Below are 21,044 nucleotides of genomic sequence, written 5' to 3' on the forward strand. Positions count from 1 at the left end.
AATTTGAAGAAGATATATATTTTAGGTCATTGAATTCAACCAGTGATTATTTTGGAGCTTCTCATTGGCCAAAAGGTCAACATAGGCCAAATTTCTAAAATTGACATTTTTCATCCAATTCACTTGAAATTTGAAAAGGATTTGCATATTTGGTCATTGAATTCAACCGTCAATTATTTTTGAGGTTAAATTTGTTTTTATGGATTTTGGAAGTATCATGGATTTTTGGATTTTGCAGGAAGACATTGCGCAGAGCACATTTGTTTGTTTGTCTGTTTGTTTGTTTGTGTGCAGGATATCTCAAAAAGTTGTAGACGGATCCGAATGAAATCTTGTGGGCAGGGTGGGTGTGTGACAAGGACGAACTGAATCAATTTTGGTGAAGATCCGGATCCGGATCCGGCTACTATAATTTTTAAAGTAATTCTTCACCAATTAGAGATGGGGCCAAAAACGATATCGTACTGCATAGCATGATATTTCAAAAATGTATTGATTGGGCCCGATATGTTCTCGTGGATGAGGAATTATGTGTCGAAGGCACGGAGTGCCCTTCTCGTTAATGCTGTTTTCACCATTGTGCTCCTTAATGCCCAGCACACATACATTGTTGATGCCAAGCGCACACCTCATACCTCATATCTTTTCACAACTGTGTTTTACACAACAGTCCTCTCAATAAAAAACATTCCAGTTGATAATTGCTTGTAAACAAAATCATAACACAGCCGGTACAACGCTTCCTCCGATGTAGCCTCGTTTCTGAATGCTAAAACCGACGTGTTAAACACATTTTCACAGCCATCCAGTGATCCTCAATAGCAAAACGTTGCTGTCTTCACAAAAATTCCTGGGAAGCTCATCAAGTTGCAATTCCCTGCATTGTTCCATGTAAGAATAGGAAGTTTAAAATAATGAAAGGGATAAGGATCAGATTTTGTAACACTCAGTTTTTGAAATTCAAGTTTAGTTTAGTTTCCCTACAAACAAAAGCCAGGCTGTAGTCGAGATCAAATGCGGTTGGGTCCAAAATAAATATCAATAAACGTTTTGTTGTTTGTTTTTTTCTTTCCCATAAAATGTTATACCTCGGGAAGTTAAAAAAAAAAAAAAACAACCACAAAATTGCTTTTAATATCCGAGTATTGTTATGAAAGCCTCTTGTTTCGACTGTTTGTGTTATTTACGTGCTGTTAAAATTGAGTGAATTAAAATACAGAGTTGAATACAAGCCTAAAAATGGCTTTCAGAATACAGAGGCAACCGGAGGCTTTGTGCCACAAACGTGTTCATTACCATTAACCTTCCGAGAGTGTAGACACGGCCTTCACCCGAGTAGGCATCGTTTGGTCCGCACGTTTGAGGAGGCGCTCGCTCACCGAGCGAGTAAACGCGCCGACGCACTATCCGTCAGGATGGATGGCCGCTCGGATTGACGGGTGAATTTACGGATGGGTTAATAACGTGTTAACGGTTTGAAGGCTGAAAGAAACCGAGTCTTTTAAAACGTCTCCAACCTGTCAGGGACATCTCAAAATCGTCGAACAAAATGTGGCCATTTGTGCGTGAGTCGTGAACACAATTTACTTTATTTGCCGTTATTAAAGCCAAAGTGTTTTTCAACGTAATAGCGGGTTATTCGAGGGGAATGGGGTTAAAAAAAAAGAGGATGGAGCACTTCACGTCACGAGATGTACACACGTGACGAGGTGAGTTGTTGAGGTGTTTTTGATGAAGGTTGAGGTGAGAGGGTAATTACAGTCGAGGATTGTGAGGGGGTTCGTGCATCGATGGATCATTGAAGGGTTCGATGACGGTTTCCTCTGCGATGAAGATGTGTCTTCGAAAGCCGTGATTTGTTTCGGAGGATACAAAGGCTCTTTCGAGGAGGTGAGGCATTTTCGACAAGTGATGAGTTATTTTGAATGTGATGACGTGTTTGGAGAGGTATAAGGTGATGAGGTGTTTTGAAAATGATGACGTGTTTGGAGAGGTATAAGGTGATAAGGTGTTTGGAAAATGATGACGTGTTTGGAGAGATATAAGGTGATGAGGTGTTTTGAATGTGATGACGTGTTTGGAGAGGTATCAGGTGATGAGGTGTTTTGAATGTTATGTGTTTGGAGAGGTATAAGGTGATGAGGTGTTTGGAGAGTTATAAGGTGATGAGGGGTTTGGAGAGTTATAAGGTGATGAGGTGTTTGGAGAGTTATAAGGTGATGAGGTGTTTGGAGAGTTATAAGGTGATGAGGTGTTTGGAGAGTTATAAGGTGATGAGGTGTTTGGAGAGGTATAAGGTGATGAGGTGTTTGGAGAGTTATAAGGTGATAACGTGTTTGGAGAGTTATAAGGTGATGAGGTGTTTGGAGAGATATAAGGTGATGAGGTGTTTCAAAAGTGATGATTTGTTTGCAGAGGTATAAGGTGATGAGGTGTTTTGAAAATGATGACGTGTTTGGAGAGGTATAAGGTGATGAGGTGTTTTGAAAGTGATGACTTGTTTGCAGATGTATAAGGTGATGAGGTGTTTTGAAAATGATGATGTGTTTGGAGAGGTATAAGGTGATGAGGTGTTTGGAGAGGTATAAGGTGATGAGGTGTTTGGAGAGTTATAAGGTGATGAGGTGTTTGGAGAGTTATAAGGTGATGAGGTGTTTGCAGAGGTATAAGGTGATGAGGTGTTTTGAAAATGATGACGTGTTTGGAGAGGTATAAGGTGATGAGGTGTTTTGAAAGTGATGACTTGTTTGCAGATGTATAAGGTGATGAGGTGTTTTGAAAATGATGACGTGTTTGGAGAGGTATAAGGTGATGAGGTGTTTGGAAAGTGATGATCTGTTTGCAGAGGTATAAGGTGATGAGGTGTTTTGAAAGTGATGATTTGTTTGCAGAGGTATAAGGTGATGAGGTGTTTTGAAAGTGATGACATGTTTGGAGAGGTATAAGGTAATGAGGTGTTTTGAAAGTGATGATGTGTTTGGAGAGGTATAAGGTGATGAGGTGTTTTGAATGTGATGACGTGTTTGGAGAGTTATAAGGTGATGAGGTGTTTTGAATGTGATTATGTGTTTGGAGAGGTATAAGGTGATGAGGTGTTTTGAATGTGATGATTTGTTTGCAGAGGTATAAGGTGATGAGGTCTTTTGAAAGTGATGACATGTTTGGAGAGGTATAAGATGATGAGGTGTTTTGAAAGTGATGATGTGTTTGGAGAGGTATAAGGTGATGAGGTGTTTTGAGTGTGATGACGTGTTTGGAGAGGTATAAGGTGATGAGGTGTTTTGAAAATGATGACGTGTCTGGAGTGTTATAAGGTGATCAGGTGTTTTGAATGTGATGATTTGTAGAGTTATAAGGTGATGAGGTGTTTGGAGAGGTATAAGGTGATGAGATCTTTTGAATGTGATGATTTGTAGAGTTATAAGATGATGATGTGTTTGCAGAGGTATAAGGTGATGAGGTGTTTTGAAAATGATGACACATTTGGAGAGGTATAAGGTGATGAGGTGTTTTGAAAATGATGATGTGTTTGGAGAGGTATAAGGTGATGAGGTGTTGTGAAAATGATGACGTGTTTTTGAGAGTTATAAGGTGATGAGGTGTTTTGAATGTGATGATGTGTTTGGAGAGGTATAAGGTGATGAGGTGTTTTGAAAGTGTTGATTTGTTTCGACAGTTATGCTATAAGGTGATGAGGTGTTTGGAAAAGTATGCTATAAGGTGATGAGGTGTTTTGAAAGTGATCATTTGTTTCGAGAGTTATGCTATAAGGTGATGAGGTGTTTGGAAAAGTATGCTATCAGGTGATGAGGTGTTTTGAATGTGATGATTTGTTTGCAGAGGTATAAGGTGATGAGGTCTTTTGAAAGTGATGACATGTTTGGAGAGGTATAAGATGATGAGGTGTTTTGAAAGTGATGATGTGTTTGGAGAGGTATAAGGTGATGAGGTGTTTTGAGTGTGATGACGTGTTTGGAGAGGTGTAAGGTGATGAGGTGTTTTGAAAATGATGACGTGTTTGGAGAGTTATAAGGTGATGAGGTGTTTTGAATGTGATGATTTGTAGAGTTATAAGGTGATGAGGTGTTTGGAGAGGTATAAGGTGATGAGATCTTTTGAATGTGATGATTTGTAGAGTTATAAGATGATGATGTGTTTGCAGAGGTATAAGGTGATGAGGTGTTTTGAAAATGATGACGTTTGGAGAGGTATAAGGTGATGAGGTGTTTTGAAAATGATGACGTGTTTGGAGAGGTATAAGGTGATCAGGTGTTGTGAAAATGATGACGTGTTTTTGAGAGTTATAAGGTGATGAGGTGTTTTGAATGTGATGATGTGTTTGGAGAGGTATAAGGTGATGAGGTGTTTTGAAAGTGATGATTTGTTTCGACAGTTATGCTATAAGGTGATGAGGTGTTTGGAAAAGTATGCTATAAGGTGATGAGGTGTTTTGAAAGTGATGATTTGTTTCGAGAGTTATGCTATAAGGTGATGAGGTGTTTGGAAAAGTATGCTATCAGGTGATGAGGTGTTTTGAAAGTGATGATTTGTTTTGAGATGTATGCTATAAGTTGATGAGGTGTTTTGGAAGTGATGATTTGGAGAGTTATAAGGTGATGAGGTGTTTGGAAAGGTATAAGGTGATGAGGTGTTTTGAAAATGATGACGTGTTTGGAGAGTTATAAGGTGATGAGGTGTTTTGAAAGTGATGATTTGTCTGGAGAGTTATGCTATAAGGTGATGAGGTGTTTTGAAAGTGATGATTTGTTTGGAGAGGTATAAGGTGATGAGGTGTTTGGAAAAGTATGCTATAAGGTGATGAGGTGTTTTGAAAGTGATGATGTGTTTGGAGAGGTATAAGGTGATGAGGTGTTTTGAAAGTGATGATTTGTAGAGTTATAAGGTGATGAGGTGTTTGGAAAGGTATAAGGTGATGAGGTGTTTTGAAAAAGATGACGTGTTTGGAGAGTTATAAGGTGATGAGGTGTTTTGAAAGTGATGATTTGTCTGGAGAGTTATGCTATAAGGTGATGAGGTGTTTTGAAAGTGATGATTTCTTTGGAGAGGTATAAGGTGATGAGGTGTTTGGAAAAGTATGCTATAAGGTGATGAGGTGTTTCGAAAGTGATGATGTGTTTGGAGAGGTACAATGTGATGAGGTGTTTTGAAAGTGATGATTTGTTTCGAGAGTTATGCTATAAGGTGATGAGGTGTTTGGAGAGGTATAAGGTGATGAGGTGTTTTGAAAGTCATGTGGTGTTTGCAGAGGTATGCTTTCAGGTGATGAGGTGTTTGGTGGGATACTTTCGATGATGATAATGTGTTTTGGATGTGACGAGGTGTTTGGACAGGTATGTTATAAATTGATAAGGATTTTTCAAAGTGAGGAGGGGTATTTTGAAAGATGAGGTGTTTTCAATATGATATGTAATTTTTTTTCGGATGATGAGACATTGGAAACAATTGATTGGTGTTTTGAGAATCGATGATGCGTTTGCAGCCAGTTTATAAGACATTTCAGCATCCTTCTAATTTGAATCCTAGAAAATTGTAACAGCAACAACGTGTGCAGAGTTTGTAATCATGTCCTGGCATGTCCTGCACATCGCGACATAAAAACGTAAGAAAAGAGTGGGAAAGGTGAAACGTGTGTTGTGCTTCATGTACAAGGTAAACTCGAAGAGAGAAAAGGTATTCTGAAGAGTGGTGAGTTTTCTCAGGTGAGACGTGCATTGTGACAATGCGGTGTTGAGGACGCCAGTGTCACCACGTTGAAAATTGTCTCACCTGTCCAACCTCCAAGGCAGTTGCAAGCCCCCGTTTTTGGATCACAGCCATGAGCGTGCGTACACTCGCATTGCTCCAGACATCCCAGGCCGAACGTGCCCTCCTGAACAAACACGCAGAGGAGAGTTAGACAAGGTGAAGGGCACAGACTCTGAGTGCTCTGCGGGTGCCAATGCAGAGACAATCGATAGCTACAAATGGTTGGGCAAAGCAACCCAATGCCAGTAAATGGACCTCCTAAAGTGAAACCACAACATGTGGTTCAAACGATTTGAAACCCAGAATATGGTGTCACCCAGCACATGTCCGGGGCTCTGCAATTAATTTCTCATGCAGTTAATTTCATGTCACTTCAGGCGGTTGAGCAGAGGGCCCAGTAGAGATTTGAAACCTTTATCCAAAGAAATGCCGCCATTGTTCACATGTTTGAAGTTGTCATTTCTGGCCGCGCTCAGTGAAGTTTGTGCGTAAAGACAAAAAGGTGGTTTAAAGTTTAGAAACGCGAAGGATGTCTTAGTCGGGTCCATTTGCTCTCATTTGGACCTAAAAAAAAAAAGTGGTTATTTACCGAGCAGATGATAATGAAATGACATATTCAAAGAAAAATGGCAATTATATATTTATTTGCATAATTAGCACCATGTATTGAAATATAATGCCTTGAAGAGACACGGATTGTTGTATAACGGAGCATTAATGTGGAAAGAATACCACTGGCCACATAACCCTTGGGAGGAATTACGGAAATGTTACACAACGACACCTCATTTCATCGTTTTATACGATACGTGCAGAATGCATCAATGATGTATACGTACCATTATGTGAAGGTTAGTTATATATCACAAGCTAAACGTAAAGGATCTCGCTGTCCAAGTCTTACTTTGTTTATAATGTCTGTGATATATTATTGTAGGTTAGACATAAATCCACAAAGCATGGAGCCAGGTAGTACCCACCGAACACGGTTCCTCACAGCGTACACCCCGCCATCCTGGCGCACACGTACACTTTCCGGTCACAGGGTGGCACGCCGCACCGTTGGCACATGAACAAGTCCGGTTGCACGTGAGACCCCAGGTTCCGCTGGAGCATGGGATGGAACAATCTGCACCCTGAAAGCCTGCGGAGACAGGGTGGATATAATCACACTATTGGCGGATGCGAGTTTGACACCTGAATGAGGGTACCATCCCAAGGACCGCTGGACCTCCTGCTGATTTCAGCATCAATTCGGATGTACTTGGATAGCTTAAATGCCTGTCGCAAAATAGTCATCCAAGGATGTTCCGCGATAGTTAGCCGTCAGGATGAAACTCCGAATGAGACCCCGAATCCCTTTTTACGAAGGGAAGTGTCAGCGGTTAATGCTAATAAGGTATGCCTCGGAATCAGCTTTGCGTCTGAATGAACGGATTGCAAATGGACCCTTAAGTACAGGAGGCATGTGCAAAATTATGGAATTAGCAAGGATAGCATTTATATTTAACTTCTGCCAAAAAGAACAATGATGGTATATCATTTGGGTTTTGCACGCTGACAGATTGCCATTTCACTGTTTTAGTGCAAATCAATTTGAATAATCATTAATATTTTTTGAAGTGGCGATTAATTGAATACTTTGTATTGAAGATTAGTGCTGAGATCGTTCACTCTGGAGACAGAAAACATACATTATAACTTCAATTGAAATACCTTCTGTCACAACATTTCTTTCTTTTGTGGGGAGAGCAGAAGAGGGTCTGGTGGCTTGACTGTTCTTCCCATCTGAGCACTTTCCGCATGATAATGGGATCCCAGGTTCAAATCACGTGTCAAGAACAGTGTCGATTTGCGGAGGCGGACAGGTAAAACGATGAAGGAAATGAGCAGGACGTTGATTTAAGTATCTTAAAGGACATTGAAAGCAATGTCTCTCACGATGTCTCTCCGAAAGAACTGTTTAGAACCACCCCCTCCCCCCCCATCTACTTTCTCAACAATCCTCTGGAAGAAGTCCTTTCTTTTAAGCTTCTGGGTCTCACTATCTTCCATGATCTTTTCTGGGAAAGCCACATTTCAAACCTGGTCTCCAAAGTCAGTCACCAACTGGGAATCCTCCGTCATGCAAAGTCCTTCCTCGGCCCACCTGAGCTTCTGACCACATACAAAACTTTCGTCCACAGCCTGATGGAGTACTGCTCTCCTTTCTGGGCTGGTTCCTCAGCCTCTCACCTTTCTTGGCTTCACGCTGTGGAAACCAAGGCATTTCAGATCATTGGCATCTCCTGCAGTGAGGCTGAGTCGTTGGGGCTCTCACTCTCTCACCGCAGGCTGGTCGGTAGTCTTTCTGTCTTCTACTGTCTCCTCTCCGGGTTCACCCCCCCCTCCCCTGCTGTGTCTGCGATATGTCCCCCCCCCATATTTCCGCAGGGCGCTCAAGGTCCTCCAACAACCCCCTTCTGGTAAAACTACCAAAATCACGAATCACTGCTCATCTTCACTCTTTCATTCCTCTTTATTCCCACCTTTGAAATAAACTCCCACACTCTGTTCAATCCCATTTTTCCCTCCAGGCCTTCAAAACAGCTGTTCACCACCACCTCTTATCGTCCCCCATCCAAATCCTCGATCTTTTCTACCCCGTTAATCCACCCCAAACCCACCTCCTTCAAATTCCCTGCTTTCCTTCCTGAAAGTCCCTGTAATGTCCATCTTCTATTCCCCATGTTCCCCGCCCCATTCCTCTCCCTTCCACAGATCTCCTAATGTCTCTGTTCCCCACTGGTTTGTCCTTCCCTCTCCCGCCCCTCTTGTCTCATGCCCCCCTTGCTGTGCGTTCTGTGTTAGCTCTCATATGAGCCTCGACAATGTATACAAAAATAAAAAGCAACGGTCTTGCACCCTTTGCCCTCTCTCTTGGATTTGTCCTCCCCAGGTCTCTACAGGACACACATAGCCTGCCAGTAACCCTCTTGTTAAACTCCCAAAATCCAGACTCACTGCTCACCTCCACTCATTTATACCTCTTTACTCTCACCTGTGGAACCAACTACCCCAGTCTGTTCAGCCTCCTTATGACCTCCAGGGCTTCAAGAAAGATGTTTGCAACTACCACAGGTCACCCCCTGCCCACATCCATACTCATATCATGATCTCTTCTACCCAAACTTCTACCCCAAATGTCCCCATTGCTGAGCGGTGAGCACTCCCTTTTCCAGGTTATTGTGATTTTTCCCCCTCTCTCCATCACCACTTTTCATTTATTAGTTGTCGATCAGTTGTTCCTTTCCTATTTCATCGTCACCATCCCCTTCCTCTTCTTGTTGTGTTTCATTCAGCTTTTTTGTAGCTCCTTCACCCCCATGTGCCCTTCTCCCCCTCCCCTTGATCTCTCTTATTCATACTCTGCTCTTGGGGTTTACACCTTTCCATTTTGTTCTCTTCCATTCTGCTATAGCTGTTCCACGAGTATCGATAATGTATATAAAAAGCAGAGGGGGGGAGGGGAATCTGACGTTTTCGGCATTAACCCTTTGTCACAGCATAAAAGCCACATGATGCTTTAACGAAGACTTCATGCCCAAAATGTCAGCTTCCCATTGCTTCCAAGACAGATAGTAAACCTTGATCAATGTCTTGTTGATTTCATCCATTCTCAAATCACACATACTCTTCATTTATCCAAGTCGAGCTACTAATACCAATGCAATTAATATAAAACTTTAATGATGTCTTGCAATCTCTTTGGATTACACGTGATACATGGATGTGATCCTCCATGAGCCAAAAACACTGAAGGAATTTTTTTTTCCAAAACCCGATCAAACTGAGACCCTCAAACAATTAAGTACGTCTCACCCTCTTACATATCTAAATCTATGAAAGCCCTGTGTATATATTTGTCTGTCACGCAGGAAGTGACCTCACATTTACCGAAGTGACATCGTGTTCCTCACTGAAAGGGACCACACACAATATCAGTGTTAACCACACACAATATTAGTGTTAGGACTATTTGCCATTTTGTTTCCACTGTGTGTGCCTGTGCATGGGTCCAGAGGAAGGGGAATGGGTGGCGTGGGAGTCTGGAGGGAGGGAGAATGGTGGCGTGGGAGTCTGGAGGGAGGGGGATGGTGGCGTGGGAATCCGGAGGGAGGGGAATGGATGGCATGGGATTCCGGAGGGAGGGGAAGTGGTGGCGTGGAGGTCTAGAGGGAGGGGAATGGGTGGCGTGGGAATCCGGAGGGAGGGGAATGGGTGGCGTGGGAATCTGGAGGGAGGGGAATGGGTGGCGTGGGAATCTGGAGGGAGGGGAATGGGTGGCGTGGGAGTCTGGAGGGAGGGGAATGGGTGGAGTGGGGGTCCGGAGGGAGGGGAATGGGTGGCGTGGGGGTCCGGAGGGAGGGGAATGGGTGGCATGGGAATCAGGAGGGAGGGGAATGGGCGGCGTGGGGGTCCGGAGGGAGGGGAATGGGTGGCATGGGAATCAGGAGGGAGGGGAATGGGTGGCGTGGGGGTCCAGAGGAAGGGGAATGGGTGGCGTGGGAGTCTGGAGGGAGGGAGAATGGTGGCGTGGGAGTCTGGAGGGAGGGGGATGGTGGCGTGGGAATCCGGAGGGAGGGGAATGGATGGCATGGGATTCCGGAGGGAGGGGAAGTGGTGGCGTGGAGGTCTAGAGGGAGGGGAATGGGTGGCGTGGGAATCCGGAGGGAGGGGAATGGGTGGCGTGGGAATCTGGAGGGAGGGGAATGGGTGGCGTGGGAATCTGGAGGGAGGGGAATGGGTGGCGTGGGAGTCTGGAGGGAGGGGAATGGGTGGAGTGGGGGTCCGGAGGGAGGGGAATGGGTGGCGTGGGGGTCCGGAGGGAGGGGAATGGGTGGCATGGGAATCAGGAGGGAGGGGAATGGGCGGCGTGGGGGTCCGGAGGGAGGGGAATGGGTGGCATGGGAATCAGGAGGGAGGGGAATGGGTGGCATGGGAGTCTGGAGGGGGGAAGGGGTGGCGTGGGGGTCCGGAGGGAGGGGAATGGGTGGCGTGGGAGTCTGGAGGGAGGGGAATGGGTGACGTGGGAGTCCGGAGGGAGGGGAATGGGCGCGTGGGAGTCCGGAGGGAGGGGAATGGATGGCGTCGGACTCCAGAGGGAGGGGAATGGGTAGCATGGGAATCCGGAGGGAGTGGAATGGGTAGCATGGGAATCCGGAGGGAATGGAATGGGTAGCGTGGGAGTCCGGAGGGAAGGAAATGGGTGGTGTGGGTGTCCGGAGGGAGGAGAATGGGTGGCGTGGGAGTCTGTAGGGATGGGAATGGGTGGTGTGGGAGTTCAGAGGAAGTGGGTGGGAGTCCGGAGGGAGGAGTGGGGAAGGGGAATGCTGTGGGAGGATGGAGGGAAGGGGAGGGTGGGAGGATGGAGGGGAAGTGGAGGGGTGGGGTGAGGTGGTCAGCTGGGAGGAGGGAGGAGAAGCAGTGAGATGAGAGTTCAGAGGGAGGGAGTGGGATGGGAAGGGGCAGTGGAAGGATTGTGTGGGATTCCAGAGGGAGGGGTTGTGGGAGTCTGGAGGGGGAGGGTGGGAAGAGATTGGAGGAGGAAAGAAGGGGGTTGGATGGGAGGAGGCAGGGGAATGAGTGGGAGGAGGGACCCAGCATTAGCTGGGTACACTGTCTTGTTCTGAGACTTTTTTGAATGTCCTGTGTACCATAGGAAAGCATCTCAGAATGTTATCTGAACTAAAACCAGAGAGTGACCCCAGGCAAGAAGCAATTGTGTCATTGCAATGGCAATGGTATCATCAGCACCAGTGTCATATGCAGAAGCCAATTGCAATTAAATTTGCCACCGTTACCGAGAAGGCAGCAGTGGTAATTATATTGAAGGGTTCCACAAAAACAAGGGAGGGGGAAAGAGGAATTGGGTTGGTAGTTGTGAGTATAGGAAGGTGCAGCTTGGGGAGTGGGTGATAGAAAGGCATGTAAAGAACAAGATGCGCTTTGAGAGGGAGAGGTATTTAAGGGAGAAAATGAGGCAAGAGCGACGAAGCAAAAAGGTTCTTACCGACATCGCAGATACAAGAACCGTCCACAGGGGAACACGACGTCCGGTTTCGACAGCGGCACACGGATGCACAATTGGCACCATAGGTTCCAGGATCACAAGGTCGAGAGCAGTCCTTGTCCTGTGTCGGTGGATATCAATACATGGTTATTCATGTCCAAGAGCCATTATGTATTTCTCTGAATAAATAGTTGACTCATGTTGACAGCTTTATAAATGAAGAAACTTTAATTCAGCTTGGGCTGAAACTTATTTTTAAAATATTGGTAGTTTAAATATTATAATCATCTGTAGATGTCACATGTGTAAGATCATGTGCGATGCCACTGATGCAATTTATACCTGGATTTGCGAATGGTAGCATACTCCAAAAATAATGTCTATTGGGAGGTTTTGGGGGAGAGAGAGAAATCCAGAAAAGATAAAATAATTGAGAAAGGAATGATGAGAAGGAAGTGACTGAGGGAAAAGTAACGAAGTTGGAATATGAGACGAAGATAGGGAGGAATGAGAAAAGGGAGCATATAATGGTCCCAATACCACCATTTTACTGACTTGTGTTTTATGTACATGGAAAGATGAGGGACAGCCTCCTCCTCACTCCGCTCTCCCCCATCCCTGTGTGCAAGTTTGTCCAAATGCACACTATCATTGAACTCTGTGGTATTGGTGAGGGTGTGGTTGCAAGAGCCATATTGCATGCCCCCACGTACACAGAACATCATATTGCCCTTCAGTCGACTTAATATTGTCCTTCAGTCCCATGGATGTAACTTATACCTCCCGAACATAGAAATGGTATTACATTATCTGAAATAAAAGAAACGCACGAATATCAAACTATAGAAATCACTGAAATCTTTGATCTTTTATATCAACATGGAAATGATCCCCACTCCAAATCACCAATTGATGTTTCTCATTTTTCCAACAATGAAGTCCAGAAGAGGACAGTTCAGACCGACATCAACTAGGCCAAACATTTCAGTTGCTTTTTCGTACGTTTTATCACTATAGACAGGAGTTTTAACATCACTTATTGGAATCCAAAATCCAGAATTGCTACCTCACCTCCACTTCATCGTCCCCCTTTTCGTGGACCTGTTGAACCACCTTCCTTAGTCTGTTCAATCCCACTCTTCCCTCTTGGGCTGCAATTTAATGGTACACTACCACCTCAAGTCATCCTTAATTCAGATCTTTTCTACCCCTATTAACCTTCCCAGAAACCAATTATTTTACTTGCAGGTTACTAAATCTTCCTCCTTGTTTTTTTTTCTTCCCCTTCCTTCTCGTCTTCCTCCTCCTCCACCATTCCCCTTCCCTTCTCCATCACCTCCTTCTCCATCACCTCCTTCTCCTCCCTCCTACTCTTCCAAATTTTTCTACCCCTATTAACCTTCTTCTAAAGGCTAAACCAAATATTTTTACTTGCAGGTTACTAAGTTTTCATCTCCTCCTCTTCTCCCTCCCCTCCTACTCCTCCTCTGTACTCTCCTTGTTTCGTGCATACATTTGTTGTCCCACTGCCACACTTGGTGTGTTGCCATTATACTTTCTGTCACCCGACTCTTTAAAAAGTCTAAATTGCACACAAAAAACCCCTCAAACTGGTGAGAAGTCTCCTATCAATAATCCCCAGGACCTTTTTGCATACTTCTTGCTTGGGGCGTGGACTAATGGCAACCAAATTCAATAAGACGAAGCAAAAGCAAGCCACGGTGGGGAGAGAAATTCCAAATGTGTGACATGAGAACAATATTATACATGAAAATGCCCCGAGACATGACTGCTCAATCGTGATAATCACGGTAATGAATAGAAGTCAATTTCCAAAATGGAAAGCTGAGCCTTTAGCGACACTGCCAACTGCATGAAGGCAGGATAGAGTATGGCAATTTAATGTTACGGAGAAAAATGTCACAATTTATAATTGCAGGTCCTTTGAGATAAATTATTTTATGCCCCCCCCCCCAAAAAAGGACGGTTTTTTTGTTGTTTGAGTGATGCCAATGGAATGTGCTCATATATCAACATCAAAGAAATAAAAACCACAAACCGGGTTTGTCACCAAACTTGACCGTTCAACAAGAACACTATAATTTAAATAAACAATGGAATTTCTGAACAAACTAATTTCAAAGAAGAATTCTCTTAACCCTGCCACTTTGTAATAGTGAGAGACTCTATAGTGCCTCAAAATAATAGCTGTTGCAGTCCATTGCAGCGACAGCACCTGTTCAATGCACGGCTGTTTGGACAAAGCCTGTTTACCATCGCCGTGCCAAAACATCACCAGCCCGCTTGGATTTGGTAGGACTGTTTTCCAATAAGCCGAGGAGTAAAATTCCCCAGGCACTATGGGCATGCAGTTTATATGAAGCAACTTAAAATTGCCAAGCAGCATATAAATCGCACGTTGGCAGTTACAGTGATACCATACTCTGCTACAGCTACTCACGAGATGTTTTATAATAATGATATGAATGACAGTGTAAGTCTCATAATAGTAAGGCTCATTGGCCTCCGCAATCTTATATTCCACCCAAATATAAGCCCCCAGCCGGGATGAAGCCTGGTTGGGGGTTAAAAAGGAGACGGCTAAACAGTATGGACATCCCCAATAAACGATTTACCAAGAAGATTTGCGATCTGAGAAATGGTTCCTTATGATGAATACATTACGCCAAGACTTATAATGAACACATGCTTTTCAAAGTAGACCTCTCTCTGGCTGTTATTAGAGAACCATCTCAGCGCCGTCGAGTGCGGCATTTCACTCAGGCCGACTGGCAGGGACTTCAAGCTGCCATCAAACTTCTTGACTGGTCTCCCATCTCTACTTCCTCCGACATCAACTCGTCCTTGGAATTCTTTCAAAAAATCTTTCTCTCTCTCATGCACAGATTTATCCCCTCTCATCTTCAGTTGTCGTCCCCTTCCTCCCGCTCATGATACACTGAAGCATGTGGCAAGACAGTTGTCATGAAACACCTTGCCTTCACCTCATGGAAAGCTAATCCAACTGAAGGCAATCTCAGTTCCTTCCACAAAGCTCAGAACAAGTGTGTGTCTACCCTCAGGAGAGCCATAAACATCTTTCTCATCTCAAGTCTGAACTCTCAAACCTGTCTCCCTCCTCCAAATCCTGGTGGCATCTAGTTAAGTCTGTTTCTGGTGTATGTTGCCCCTCCAACCCCTCCCTTACCTCAAATGGCCGCACAGCTGACACTGCACGTGAAAAGGCTGAATGCCTAAACTCCATGTTTGCTTCTAAATCTTGTCTCCCAACCCCATCACTTTCTGTACCCACCTTACCCAGTCATACCCAGCTGTTCCAGGACTCTGTCCTTTTCCCCTGACAAGATGGAGATCTTGCTGTCAAACCTCGACTCAGACTCTGCACCCGGTCCAGGCGGCATCAGCCCACGTGGCCTAAAAACCTGCTCTGATGGTCTTGCTCACCCTCTCTCTGTGCTATTCACCCTCTTATGTGCTCAAGGCCATCTGCCATGTGCTTGGAAATCAGCAAACATTACCGCTCTGCATAACAAGGTGCAAAAACTGATCCCTGCAACTGCAGACCAATCAGCCTTCTCCCAATCATCAGCAAGGTTTTGGAATCCATCTTCGCTTCAGACATTAAATCCTTCATCTTCTCCAATGGCTTGATTTCCAATCATCAATTTGGTTTCAGAACAGGTCACTCTACTCTGGATATGCTCCTTCTGCTCTTCCAACAATGGATGGAGGTCCTCAATGCCAGACATGAAATCAGAGCCATCTCCCAAGACATATCGTGTGACTTAAATACGGTCTGGCACCCTGGCCTGCTCACCAAACTCTCTTCCTATGGTATCCAAGGACATCTCCACTCATGGCTCGCAGATGTCATCTCCTATCGCAGCCAATGTGTGGCCCTTAATGGAGTTCTCTCATCCCCTCTTCCTGTCCAGGATGGCATTCCTTGAGGCAGTGTTCTGGGCCCTGTTCTTTTTCTGGTTTTCATGTCCCCTGTCCAGGATCTCCCCAACTCTCTGGAAAATCCTCTTTATCTCTTGGCTGATGACTCCACCCTCTGACATCCCATCTGTCATCCCTCAGACTGGCAAACGGCAGCCTCTTCACTCTCTGCAAATCTGGATAAAATCACAAGCTGGTCAAACACGTGGAACATGTCCTTCAACCATGACAAATCTCACACTCTCACTATGTCTCTCCGAAAGGACTGTCTGGAAAACCCACCCATATACTTTCTCAACAATCTTCTCGAAGAAGTCCTTTCAATCAAGCATCTGGGTCTCACTATCTGCCGTGATCTTTCCTGGGAAAGCCACATCTCCAAGCTGGCCTCCAAAGCCAGTCGCCGACTGGGAATCCTCCATCCTGCAAAGTCCTTCCTTGGCACACCTGAGCTTTTGAGCACATACAAGGCTTTCATCTGCAGCCTGATGTAGTACTGCTTTCCCCTCTGGGCTGGTGCTCCCACCTTTCACCTTTGTTTGCTTCATGCTGTGGAAACCAAGGCATTTAGGATCATTGGCATCTCCAGCGATGAGGCTGAGGCTTTGGGTCTCTCACTCTCTCAAAATAATATCTGTCTGTCTTCTACCGTCTCCTTTTCGGCTTCACCCCCCCTCATATATTTCCGCAGCGCACTCAAGGTCCACCAGCGACCTCTTCTGGTAAAACTACCAAAATCAAGAATCACTGCGCTCACCTTCAGTTTTTCATTCCTCTTTTTTTCCGACCTTTGGAACAAACTCCCACACTCTCTTCAATCCCACTCTTCCCTCCAGGTCTTCAAAACAGCTGTTCATCACCATCTCTTATCTTCCCCCATCAAAAACCATGATCTCTTCTACCCCAGCCAATCCACCCCAAACCCACCTCCTTTAAATTTCCTGCTTTCCCTCCTGAAAGTCCCTCTATTGCCCATCTTGTTTACTCTGTGTAGCCCGCCCCATCCCTCTCCCTTCCATAGATCTCCTCATGTCTCTGTTCCACACTTTTTTTCCTTCCCTCCTCCCCTCCCCCCTCTTGTCTCCTGCTCCCCTTGTTGTATGTTCTGTGTGTTAGCTCTCATACGAGCCTCGACAGTGTGTACAAAAAAAAACGACGACACAGTGACACAGCAGAAAGAAGATCTTGGGAAGGAGCAATTTGCTACGTGCAGATACTTATGCAGGAAATTATAACTTTTTAAATGAAAAAGTTTTGAATGATTCTTGGCATTGCCCAAAGGCAGAAGAATATGATAATCAGAAGAAGAAAAGAAAGAAAAGCAATTCTGGGAAATAATCTCAGACGTTGGTTGTAATAATTGGAGGGATCCTTTTAAAAAGTTTTTTTTATAGTTCACTTACACATTTGCTACCTTTAAAATGAATTTCCATTCAGGGCGATGCGCTCAAACGTATTTTATTTCACTTCGGAGAAAGAACCTGACCTCAGGTCATAATTATTGCTTTTGGAATGAGTACCGCAGGACCTCTGGAAAAAGAAAAAACCATTCGTCATTATGTGAAGGAATGAGCAGACAACGCTACACCAATCTACCTTCTAACCCCCCTACCCTTTCCCGTTCCCCACTCCCTGACTGCTTCTCAAACTGACATCCTCACGCTCGCTCTCAGCGCACCCTCAAAGTTTCAATTACTCCAGCGAGCAGGACGTCCAGCGGACAGGCTATCGAACCCAAAGAAGATTGCAGCAGTTAACACTGTCAAATTTTATGAACGTCACGGGTCGACCCTCTTGCTGTGCCTCCAAATTCCCGATGCCCGAAGCTTTGAGGAGCCATCACTCAGTGTGTCTGGGGGCTCTGCGGCCAAAATCATGTTCGGACAAAGATATTTCCATTGGCACTTCAGAGGTGTTTCCCATCAAAATTCAGGAAGAGTTTTTCTAAAGTCCTCCCAGGAAATCTCCAGAGGCTCCTTGTGGAGAGGGGAGGGGTGGGGGGGGGAATACAAACAGGATTCAGAATTTCAAAGCAATTTATCTTCCACGAAGTATGGAACACTACCGATATATTACTATGCATACCGGCACCTGTAACGCTCGGCAAATGCAAGTGGAGAAAAAACAGGGTAATTCAAGCTATCACTCTTTCTTCAATTTTTCACAGGATCAGGCAATGTCCATGGCACGGGGTGACCGGGCAGCACCATGCTGTGAGTCAATGACTAATTAAAAAAGAGTCCGAAGCTGACAGACCTTGAAAAATATGGGTTAACAGTGGCAATGGTTTGAACAGCAAGGACGTGGCGATGTACGGTGCCCAACCGAGCATGTTGAACTCCACAACTGGGGAAGTGTCAATATCTGGTGCCTGCTGATAGCTCACAGCTGCATGCCCATCGGGCATGTCAAGCCTCCAAAAATCCGAACAGACCAAGGCATCTCACCCTCTTCGCGCCAAGGCTGCAAATCCAATTACAACCTCAAACGCCTCTATCTCGAAGAAATGCTTTCTTAGCTTCTGAGTTCAGGCGGCTTTAAAATCCTCAGTCACCTCTTTGTGTTGGACTAGTCTGCATGAGCTCAACGGATGCGTATGATTTGTGGCAAAGCAAGGAGGTAAGCATTTTGCTTTTCAAGATGGCTGCGGTGACAACAATTCATTTGAATGCAGGGGTAGTGAGAAAGGCCTTGAGGTATGCACACTCACCGCTAAGCCGTCTAACCTGGGTTCAATTCCTGACTCAGCTAAAAACTGTCAACCCAGTATTTTGCAGGCAGGGTCATTCATCATTGTGTGTGCTGTCCCTCGGATGGACGTTAAACTTGGTGTCCCATCCGCCGGCATTATTTGGTGGACTTTAAAACAATCATCCCACGTTATCCTTTGTGAAGAGTCGCCGAGCTATCACCGGCACCATGAATAAATTCAAATTTCCTGCCCGAACAGCTACTGGGAAGGCAATGGCAAACCACCAAATATAACCCTTGCCAAGAAACTGCTTCGGCAGGACCGCACCTGCCTTCGGACAGAACACTTGAATACAATTCGGTATTGAGAAAGCAAAGTGGAATATTGATTCGATAACGACCACCTGCCATCTTGAGCTGATCAAACTTATCAAACAGTTTCCACTGAAGGAAGAAAGGGCTATTTCTTTTTTTTTCTTCCATTTTTAAACCGATTTTGGAGACCCTAGTTCTCTTCTGGTCCCATTCGATTTCCCGTTAAAGAGTCCGGGAAACCGATTTCAAAGTTTATCGACCTTTCTGCATTTCTCATTTTCTTGAGAAAATACAAACTCTCAGCACACACATCTAGCTAATACTAACAGCTGGGCCACTCATTAATGAATTTCCTATTATTTCACTCACAGACCTTTTGGGGTCTTCTGCAATTTCAGTTTAAAACAGAGTTACCATCCAGTAAAAGTTACTTTGGGCTGGCAAGATGTCCGAGAAGTATGCACACTCATCTCTATGCTGTCTAGCTTGGTTTTGAATCGCGACCCAGCTTATAAATGGTCATCCTACTGTGCTGTCCCTCGGATTGAGAACTGAGCATCCTGTCTGCCAGCATTAGTTAGTCGATGTTAAAGATCCAATGGTGTCCTTCACAAAGGGGAGGCAAGCTATCTCCAACACCATGAACAAATTCCAAATTTCTGCGTTGAGTTCTTGAGTTGGAGTGGTTACCCATCCAGGATTGTAGCCTAGTAACTGCTTTGGCAGCACCTACATTCTGCACAAGATGATGATGATGATGATGATGATGATGATGATGATGATGATGATTCCTTTCATGGGTCAATGGAAATATGTGAGTGTACAGAATGGTCAATATTAAGTTCGTTTCATACAGACAGTGTATAATTTGGCAACTGCATTGGCATGCATCACCCACCCCTTTGTAAGGTATCACGGCTCCAGGTCAACAAGGAAGTGAAAGTAAAAGAGGTATCTGGTTGAACATCTCCTATTACATTTACACGTGTAGGCCAAAAGCATGCGGAGCTGGACGTATGCATTTGTTGATGCACTGGTTTGTTTATCACCACACAAAACCATTGTGCCTATGCTCTGCCCACAGGTTCATGTTCTGTGCATAAAAGCGGTGAGCTTAGAAATGTGATCTAATGAAGATCTGACAAAAACCTGATGCTGTTCTATGCAAGAAAAGTCAAAGGTGTGATTGACTTCCGAGGCCTTATAAAAATGTAAGTTCCCTTACAAATAACTTCAACATAGGAAGGGGTGATTAGGCCCATCAGAGCCCATTCTGTGGTTGCCAACATAAGGTTGTTTGTCCGTGCTCTCCCCTTTTTAATTGCAGGTCGGCAAGCAAGGAAGCAGCACGTACCATTTAAAAAAAAGTATTTGGTGTGACTTGGCAGGGGGCTAGTTCAAACGTTGACCACCCACACTCAGAACTGACTCTCTCACCATTACACCACCGAATCTGGTTTGAGCATATCAGGATATATCAAGATGCCTTTAAGGCTACAATTTCAAAATTTGAGCATATCGAGATGCTTGGTTCAAACAAACCTGAAGGCTCAGAAACCCGACACTGAACGCTGCATGCTGAAACCTCAAACGTTTGAACTTTATCCTATTGGTATATAATGGAGAATATCATCACATCACCATAATAAGTTGCATTTTACAGTCAAAAGCCACCTTCTTGTGTCTATTGGTCAATGCCATAGCGTTCCTCCTCCATCTCCATCATCTGTGCTGAATGCAATCACAGACGGCAATGAGAGACTGTCAGCAAGCTCGGAATTACTTTGGACATAATCTAACCACCTCCATCTTGGCATTACCACATCTAACATCTGTCTTGGAATGCGAGATTATATTGTGAACTGGACCCTCATCCATCTGCCAGGTAAAGCACACTCAATTTTCATGTGATGAATGTAAAGGGGTGATAAGCTCTAATACATTGGCTTGCCAATATCGATGTTCCTCTGTGTACTGCGGACTAAAGACATTTCCAAAATGATGAATTGCTCCTCTTTGGGTTTAAGTTAACTAAATGTAAATGTACAACAATATTGCAAGAGAAAAGTAACAAAGCATGACAGCCTTTTACTGCATAGATCGGGAGGTTCACATCAGAGCGCAAAGCTGTGCCGCATTGCAAACTGGATGAGATGTGAATTTGGCATCTTTATTGAGCAATCATTATTCTTGTCAGATTTCATATTCAGGTCTTGCAAAGTCATAGCCTTGGATGCTTTCAGCCCCCCCCCCCAAA

At 44.6% G+C, this 21,044-nt stretch overlaps 1 protein-coding gene and 1 long non-coding RNA gene across 7 annotated transcripts in view; one reads left to right on the forward strand and one right to left on the reverse strand.

Annotated features, from left to right (window-relative positions):
- MEGF10 (multiple EGF like domains 10) overlaps window positions 1–21,044 on the reverse strand; it is a 425,111-nt gene that overhangs the window by 66,970 nt on the left and 337,097 nt on the right. For all 6 annotated transcript variants that reach the window (XM_085846391.1, XM_085846390.1, XM_085846392.1 and 3 more), the window contains 3 exons: window positions 11,819–11,939; window positions 6,747–6,910; window positions 5,788–5,890 (listed from right to left, as the gene is read on the reverse strand). In XM_085846391.1, coding sequence (XP_085702517.1) covers window positions 5,788–5,890; window positions 6,747–6,910; window positions 11,819–11,939 — 388 coding nt within the window. The remainder of the gene's footprint in view (window positions 1–5,787; window positions 5,891–6,746; window positions 6,911–11,818; window positions 11,940–21,044) is intronic.
- LOC147017038 (uncharacterized) lies at window positions 1,456–20,707 on the forward strand. Its single transcript, XR_015049312.1, has 3 exons — window positions 1,456–1,890; window positions 19,872–19,998; window positions 20,115–20,707. It is a non-coding gene; the product is annotated as an uncharacterized LOC147017038 (long non-coding RNA).

The sequence above is a fragment of the Eptatretus burgeri genome, chromosome 11 (genome assembly GCF_056783735.1).
Source record: "Eptatretus burgeri isolate ZD-2024b chromosome 11, Ebu_testis_v1, whole genome shotgun sequence".
In the NCBI taxonomy this organism is placed as follows: Eukaryota; Metazoa; Chordata; class Myxini; order Myxiniformes; family Myxinidae; genus Eptatretus; species Eptatretus burgeri.